At 36.6% G+C, this 9501-nt stretch overlaps 1 protein-coding gene across 4 annotated transcripts in view; it reads right to left on the reverse strand.

Annotated features, from left to right (window-relative positions):
• Window positions 1-9501, reverse strand: part of arhgap33 (Rho GTPase activating protein 33) — a 77024-nt gene that overhangs the window by 31828 nt on the left and 35695 nt on the right. For 3 of the 4 annotated variants that reach the window (XM_016240246.1, XM_016240250.1, XM_016240248.1), the window contains exon 2: window positions 5480-5548. The exons of the other annotated variant lie outside the window; for it this stretch is intronic. In XM_016240246.1, coding sequence (XP_016095732.1) covers window positions 5480-5548 — 69 coding nt within the window. The remainder of the gene's footprint in view (window positions 1-5479; window positions 5549-9501) is intronic. 4 annotated transcript variants of the gene reach the window in all.

Consider the following 9501-nt stretch of genomic DNA (forward strand, 5'->3'; position numbering starts at 1 on the left):
AAATAAATACTAATCATTAAAAAAAAAAAAAAAATTAAAAAAAAAAAAAAAAAAAAAAAAAAAAAAAAAAAAAAATACTGAGAAACAATAATACAAAACTAAAATTTGCCATTTCCCAATTATACAAACAAAATAAAAACAGGTAAAAACGAATAATAATATTTTCCAATGAGAAAAATTAAGTATAATTAAAACTAATAATTAAAGCTATATATACATATACAGTATGTGTGTGTGTATATATATATATATATATATATATATATATATATATATATATATATATATATATATATATATATATATATATATATATATATATATATATATATATATATATATATATATATATATATATATATATATATATATATATATATATATATATATATATACACACACACACACACACATACATACATACACACACACACACACACACACACAGAGTATATACAATATATATATTTAAAGTAGAGAAACTAGAAATAATAAATAAAATAAAAATAATATTAGCACTTGAACGCAACAAAAAAAGTGACTTAAAAAAACTAAAATTGGCCATTTTACAATTACAAAAAGTATTTAGGAAGAATTCATCTAAATAAAACTGAAATTTAAAGTAATGTAAAAAAGAAACATTTTCCAAAAATATAATAGCCCTGCTTCTGATACATTTAAAAATAAAATGTTCCTTCCGACTCAGCCTGCTCCCAGAACCCCACCTCTCCATTCGGCTTTGGATTGAGCACACATTCCTCAATCCATTGATATCTCGGCCTTCACAGCACACGTCTTGAGGATCAGCTGAGATCTCAGAGGAGAGATGTCGGCCAAATCAGTGACAGTGAGAAGAGCTGCCTGCCAATGTCTCGCCTATAAATCAGTGGAAATGTATTGCACACTAACACCACCGTGCATAGCCCTGTCTGGAGATATCAACTGGAGTGTCAGTTATTATTAAGCAACGTTCCCTCTCTGTCCCTGACTGACACAAGGGTTATTGAGGTAGTCAACATTCCTGCAGCGAAATCAGCTAAACTGTTAAAACTGACAAAATTCCCTGTCAAAACTATTTTTGTTCCATTGCATTAATATAAATAAAAAGACCCCATTTACATTCTTAATACATGTCCCTGGTCTTACTGAATATGATTCAGCAATCTTTCATGAAAATATAAATGCATTTCTCCAACTGAAATTACTTTCTGCTGGCATCAAGGATAGGGAAATATGATAATAGCCAACGTAATTTAGAACATATATACAGAAGGAAAATATGAATAATGCTTGCAGTAAAAAAAAAAAAAAAAAGTTGCTATGCTGTTGTTAGGCTGTTCCGGATGGTTGCTTTTTGGCCGAAGACTAAGATATTTTGGTCTCTAGATATGGCTCAGGATTTGTCAAATCCCTAACCATGAGGATAAGCAACAGTAATAGTCACGCTAGCCTAAGTATTCCCTTCTGAATATTGCGTTTCACTCAGAAATACACCCCATCACAGAAGCTAAATATGTTGAGAATGCCATTTTAAGTAACTTTGAAAGGTCTGGTCTGACATGCAAAGAAATATAGAAGTACACTACTGTTAAAATGTTTGGGGTCTGTAAGATTAAAAAAAAAAAAAAAAAAAAAAAAAAAAAACTTTTTTTTCAGCTTGGACATGTTAAATTGAAAAAGACAGACATTTATAACATTACAAAATATTTCTATTTTAATAATATCTGCTCTTTATAACTTTGCATTCATTAAAGATTCTGGGAAAAAAAATTCAGTTTCCACAAAAATATTAAGCAGCACAACTCTTTTCAACATTGATCATAAGAAATGTTTCTTGAGCGGCAAATAGAATATTAGAATGATTTCTGAAGGATCATGTGACACTGAAGACTGGACTGCTGAACATTTAGCTTTGCATCATGGGAATAAATTACATTTTTAAACATATGAATAGAATATTTATAGAACAGAACATAAATAGAATATAGTTATTTTAAGTTGTAATAATATTTATTGTTTTTACAGTATTTTTGATCAAATTAATGTAGCCTTGGTGAGGATGACACTTCTTTTATAAATATTTTTAAAAATCTTACTGACCCCAGACTTTTGAACAATAGTTTTTATAGCATAATACAGTATAATATGCTTAAAAACCCTTAGTTGCAAATGAAGCAAATTTAAAGAACATCAAAATATTACTTCTACTCAACATAGCTAAATATCCGTTGAATGCAAAAGGCAGCTGGATCATTAAACTAATACGGTCCAAGTTTCATTGCACATTGTGTGTTGAAACCACGAGACTCGCCCGTCCAGCTGTAAAAGCCCCCTGTAACAGTGCCGAACAAAACATGCCTGGATCTCCAAAGAGGCAGCAAGCTATTATTCAACCCACAATAAAGACTACATTTCAACCTTCAAGTGTTCCACATACAACGCCGTGGGTAATACTGCATGTAGAGATGGTAAACACAGCTGGTTTTAACCAAGGCTGCAGTGATGTTATGCAAACACGCACCTAGCGGACCCGCTGTAGGACTTACAGCAAACACCACACCTGGCGGCTGGCATACAGGTTCACCTGAGATAAACCTAGGATGGAAACATGCTAATCAACCACGTGACGTTCAACTCCATTTAGTGCACCTATTCTCTGCTGAACGATAAAACTTGCACTATAGTCTACTTTTCTACCACATCAAACCTTCTTAACTAGTCAGTAAAGCCTGGAAAACCGCCAATCCATGCCGTTTCTCTTGTGGTAACCTCATACATGTTCTCCATGACTGGTTTATGTTTCTCTGACACACGCTGTTGAATACAACATACAGAAACCTGCCCTTGACAGCTGATTCAAATCTTACATGTTAAAAACATAAAAGCGCACAAATTCATAAACCATTACCCAGCTAACTAATTAAACCCTGAGCCAACTAAATATTTCCACATTCAAATTCTGAATCTTCCTTGTTCTCAGATTGCTTCATACCTTGAGTATTCTCTTCCTCTTGAACATTTCTTCTGTTGTTGATACTGTGAGGTAGAACTATGAAGGTCAACAAGGTCATTAAGCTGTCATCACCTCCCTACGCCATCGCTTCACCGATTCAGATGCATCAGAGTTCATTCTCCTGCGGTCGGACCCTCCACAGATACGTGCGGATGGGTGGGCTTTCCTTGGAGATTCCCATAAGCATAAACGCACTCTCTCTTCACATATTCGTCTATCTCGCCTTTCTTACCGTCTCAGCTCACGTTCAGAGGCACCTGTTGAATATTTGATGTGGCGATCTGAATGCTGGGTTAACGCCAGGCCTCAGTAACTCCTCAGCTGTTCGCAGGAAGAGAAGGGCTGCTCGTATGACAGAGCATTTGTGTCGTTCTCTCCACTCGGACATTTTGGACATGTTAGGGATGTTCAGGCGCTCTTATTTAGGTGTGTCCTGACAGTTCAGTAAAGAAACATAAATATGTCCCAGTTTAAACTAGGGCTGCTCAATCAATCAAAATATAAACAAAATTGCAATATGCCTTAGTGGCTTAGTGTGCTCATCAATAAGGCTGTGATTCAAAATAAAAGTTTTTTATTTAGAGTATACATTACCATTGCAATTATTTAGTTTTATTCAGTAGTAATAATAATAACAATCATCATTATTGCTATTGTTGTTTTATAGCAATATCGGTGTATAATCACAAAATTTCGGCCATATTGTACAGCCCTATACAAACAAGCACTTTTTTAAATGGCAATTTTTAATCAGAAAAATAAATTTCCTCCTCAAATCTTGCAGCCTTCGTTTAAAGGGATAGTTCACCCAAAAATGAAAATTTGATGTTTATCTGCTTACCCCCAGGGCATCCAAGATGTAGGTGACTTTGTTTCTTCAGTAGAACACATTTGATGATTTTTAAGTCCAACCGTTGCAGTCTATCAGTCTTATAATGGATGGCAATGGTAACAAAATCTATGAGAGTAAAAAAAACATGCACAGACAAATCCAAATTAAACCCTGCGGCTCGTGACGACACATTGATGTCCTAAGACACGATCTGATCAAATCTCTCGCGCGTATACATCACTCATTGCTTGCACATTTATTGTAGGTACGATGGCTAATCAAATGGTACTTACTTGCGCTTATCTGGATTGTTCAAACCGACTTAAAACTAAAAGATTACGTTCTCTCGCGCCAACTCATTCAGGAGTTATGACTTTCCACGTATTCCCAACTTCTGAGCCTGCTCGCCTGAAGTTATGGTTGATTGCTCTTCGACTGGATATCAACACACTGTGACGAGTCGGCTGCCTCCCCCTAATTATCAGCATCACCCTGTCCCTTAATCACCGCCCTTCACCAGGCTCCCGACAGGAGTGGGTGCGTGTGAGAGGGCACACCTGAACCGAACAGAGCCTCATCACCGCCGCTGTTTAAATGCCGAGCGCGCCTCTCCCACGCCCCGGACCGGAGAGGGGAGCGCGTGCGGCCGCCGGACTCAACCCCTTACCTGGACCCTTCCTTCCTGACCACTGCCCTTCCCTTCACGAACTCCGCAGCACGATGAGGACACCAGATCCCCTGTTTATTTTGGACACTTGATTCCCATTTTTCTGGACACTTTGTTTATTTTCTGTTAATAAAAGCCTCTCCGAGGCCTGACGCCACACCCACTGTGTCTGTTGTTTGCTCCTCCCGCGACACCCATTAACGTAAACTATGCCAGAGCACGTACACACCTCACGTACCGGAAGCAGTGCACGCGCACAAATTACTTAAATTTATTTGAAATTAACAATAAAACAGAACAACATTAAATAAACTTACTGTTACTCAATTTCTTATAATAAAACAATACAACATAACATAATATAATGTAGCATAATATAATATATTACTGAATAAAATTTGACTTACTGTAGTGTCACTTAGTTATATTATAAACCGAGTAACTAAATGACACTTACTAAGTCTAAATTCAAAGTAAGAAAAGTTATACTCATCAGAAAAGTCCAAATTTGATGCAGGTTCTGCATTAAAATACAGCCAATAATGTTGTCTATAAGACTATACACATAAAAAAAAAATATATATATATATTTTTTGCATTTTAACTATTTTTGAAATTGGATATGTTAAAAAAAAAGCATATGCAGAGGGCATGGGCATGTTTTATACTAATTACTTGCTGTAGACACACCCTCCCTCATTTAGAATAATCTGGATTTCTTAACAGTACAATGAGGGTAAAAAAAAAACATCACAACTGTGAGTGAATGAGACCCATTAAGGCGCAAGCGACAAGCACAGTTAAGAGGATGGGTTCAAACACTGATCCGTCAAATGCATCTGAATCACCTTAATGCAGTGTTTTATCAGTTTACTGTTCCTCTCGCTCAGTTCACAACTTTATAAATGGAGTCAGAGTTGATCCCATCCTGTGCGTGAAGTGCTTTTGGCTGCGGAGCGGCACTTACCGGACATGTCTGCCAGGCTCATCGTTCTCACAAACATGGCGCATTTCCGAACCCACTGGGGTCCTGACACTTGACACAGAAAAGGAGAATAAAGGCCATTTAATGTCAGCCATGAGTCTGCATTATAATCTTATACACACAAGGAGCTGCCATAAACCAAACACTGTGGATTATGAAAATGCATGAATGAGCCAGCATGACAACAGCAAAAACAGTAAGGATGGCTTATATGAGAGGAAGACACATTGCATCAGCTGGAATTAGCAAATGTGCAACTAGTGGACACTAGTTTTATTCATACTTAGTTTTTCACCTCAAGCCGAGGTTTTACCTTTTGCCGTTTAGCACCACAATAATTGAACTATCCTGACATTTATATGTTTTGTCTGGCCAGCAAGAGAAATAAAAGTCGTGCACGAAAGATTTTAAGAGTATGTCTTTAATTAACATGTAAATGAATTGAAATAAACTCCAGTAATGATGTGAAAGGCCCGTGTGCTTTACGAGGTCAGTCTCATGTAGAGCTGAACTGCAGACTGCAGTAAACAAACGCAAAAGAATCCATGAGACCTTCAGGCAGGAATTCTCTGGTATGGAGAGTATTCTGCAACCATGGCAACGAGTGATGTAGGAATGAACTGTGTTTTTGTAGGAAGCATTTTTCAGCCCGTGTGAGAGTTGCGCTAAGTTCAGCCAGTTAACAAAGACTTAAGTACACAAACATGAATGCTTAGCTAAGGCACTGCAAGCATGCTGGTCCGCTGTATATAATAAATGTGTTATTGAGTTACTCTGGTAGCAACAAACCTCAGTATATCATTTTAACTTGCTTAGCAAGAAGATCTACAAACATGTGCTCTGCCATGACATTAGTTCTCCTGAAAGAGAAAACTAACCACAGAAGGCATTTGTTTATCCTAACTTGTGCCATAGCACTTCTTTGAATAATGCTTGCTGATAATGCAACATGTACCATTACATGTGTGTTTATAGTCGTTTGGAGCACATTCAGGTCTTACTCCCCAAACAGCCAAAAATAAAGAAAAAATGATCAGAATCTAGCTAGATAAACAGGCACTTATTTTATGTATTACTTACTTAAAATTTACACACACACAAAAAAAAGTAAAAAATAGAAAGCATGCACTTTACATCTAGACTTCTAAAATATGATTTGAAAGTTTTGTACAGGAAACTAACATCCAATTATCAACAAAGCAGAAATGGTTATTAGCCTCTGTCAATATTAAAAATCAATTTTAAAATAAAAATATCAGTCTATTGTTTGGCTTGGCTGATAATATAAATAGAATAAAACACTTAAACGTAAAACAGAAATAAATCTTTAGTCATCCATCTAAGCTACTATAAAATAGACTAATAAAAAAATAAAAATAAGGAACAAAAAATATCCTACTAGATAAACTAATTTTCTGAGAAATAGGAATTTCAGTATATCCACAGCAATCTTACTTGACTATTAGAACATTATTATAAATGAGACTGGTTACAAAATGTAACAGAAACTAAATTAGCAACCCTTTATTTATTTTAATGATCCAAAAATAGGCATTACCTCATGCTATTCAAATACAAATGCAGTACCAATACCAGTATAGCATAGTACCAGTACATTTACACTAAGGGGATGGTTGTGGGTCACCATAGCAACACTGCTAGCAATTGTCAGCTGTCGTTTGAACGTGGCTGAATTGTGCTGATATGGACAAGAGCGAGAGAGGCTTATTATTGCGAAGTTGTGCTGTCAAAGTCCGTACCATCATGTGGGCAGCGTCTCTATAGTAACAGCGCTGGCTTTGGTCATGAAGAAAGGCTCAGTGTGTGTGTGTGTGAGAAGGGTGAAACCACATGGCTACTAAATAAAGAAACCAGGATGGATGTAGATATTCAAAGGTGGTCTGTGTTTGAGTAAGTATCATATAGTGTTTGAGGTGTTCTGGTATTAACCACACTAGAAACGCACAGCCCGAGCTGCGTCCAGCAAAGCACACGCTAAGAAGTCTGCCTGTGGGTGCGCTGGATAAAATGGGTCACACACACACACACTATTGTTGTCACTTCCTCCCGCCATCTCTCTCTGCTGTCAGATCATGAGTAGTTCTGCTGTACAAACAGATATACGCATGTACACAAAACACTACTGTGCCATTTGACCTTGCGAGAAGAGGTGTAAATATTTGCTCTAATAATGATTCAATTCAATGATCTTAATGATTCAATTCAGGCATTTTAAAGTGGAGCGGCATTTACTACACAGAGCCGTAGTTCACTGACAAGCTACACAAAAACTATTTTGCAAAACCTATAAAATTGCATTTGATTTTTTGCACAGCCCTAACTGAGTAGGATAAACTTTTTATCCGATAAGAAAAAATGTGCATAAACTACGATGGAAACACATTTCCCAAATAAATTCCACCATGCGCATTGAAAAAGTCATGTGACTTTGCACTATGAGACGGGATAAATTGACTAACCAGCAGACCGATCTCGTTCACAGCATCTATTATGTTGTTTTGGTCATTCTGAAATGCCTGAGGAAAGTCTGTCATCAAAGTATTTCTGTATAATTACTGTCTTACATGACTGCGTTCCCAAACAGCAGGCATCCACCTCTAAAAGCAAAGACCGCAATTACTGTGTTATGTCTCTTCTCTCTGAAGCGCAAGTAATTTATTACATATGAAAATTATTATATTCAGTGGCTTCTCCTAGTTTTCTTATGGCGCTTTTCCACTGCATGGTACAGCACGGTACGGTTCACTTTTTGGGGGTTTTCCACTGGGTACAGTACCTGGTACTTTTTTTTAGTACCACCTCGGTTGGGGTTCCAAGTGTACCACGCAGTGGAAAAGCGCCATTAGAGATATTTAGTGCCAGTTTATCAGGAAGTGACGATTATGTTCTCTTTGACTCATTGGATGGAAACGGTGCTTATTCGCAAATGTTTTACGAGATATTCCAGTTTTGCGCAAGTTAAAGTCGCATCTCTGGATGGAAACAGCTACTGTCTGGCATGTTTTAAATATTAAAATATTTTAGTAAAATTATGCAAATGTCTGAGGATTTCGATATAAACCATGAGGAGACTGGTTTTCCTTTGCTAAAGTAAGGAAACTTTGCTTCCTTTGTTCCTATAAACAAACTAGCGAGACTAGCATATCTCAGAGGCGCGCGCGCTGCGCATACGTGCTGCATCATCCGCCGGAACGGCCGTACAACAGATACCGGAGGTGAGAGAAAAGTGTTTATTACGTTTGAAATATGGATATTTTTCTTACAAAAACACATGGATTCACTACAGGAGGCCTTTTGCATAAAGCAATTGTTCGTTTTTAGTTTGTTTGAATTTCCCCTTTTCCTCGCTTTCCTTCTCTTTTAAATAGCTTAAAAGTACCGTGCACATTTTACTTTCACTTTTGAATTAGCGGCAGTTCGGCGTCAATTGCTTGAATGCAACAACAAAATACAACGTCAAACTCACTTTAGCCTATATATAAAACATAGAACTTTTATTAACAAAACAAATAAAAATACACCATGTTATAGGGCAGGCTATGCCTAATATAAAATAACAAATAACTTACATAAAGTTTAAATAGGTAGGCCTATACAAAACTGGAAATAGGCTAAGTAAACATGTATAATATATAACCAAATAAATAATAAACGTAGAACGTTTATTAGCAAAACGAGTAAGAAAGCTTGGAGGCACGGCATACACCTTGATGTAAAAAAATAATAATAAATGACACCAAGTTTAAATAAAGTAAAAATTAGCAAACAATGTGGAACCAATTAAATAAGAAACGAATGTTTAAAAAAAAACTTCCAAAATCACCTTAAATAAACGGCAAATGTCACCAGGCTTTTCAAAATCCAAAATACTGAACAGGCGCTTTTGCATTTCGTTTCGAAACTAAATCATCCGCGATCGTCTTGTCGGTCTCACCCCACTCTGCTTGTCAGTCAGCTCGACTCACTCTCCTCACTGGAGAAAT

The sequence above is a fragment of the Sinocyclocheilus grahami genome, unplaced genomic scaffold (assembly GCF_001515645.1).
Source record: "Sinocyclocheilus grahami isolate Dianchi unplaced genomic scaffold, SAMN03320097.WGS_v1.1 scaffold585.1, whole genome shotgun sequence".
NCBI lineage: Eukaryota > Metazoa > Chordata > Actinopteri > Cypriniformes > Cyprinidae > Sinocyclocheilus > Sinocyclocheilus grahami.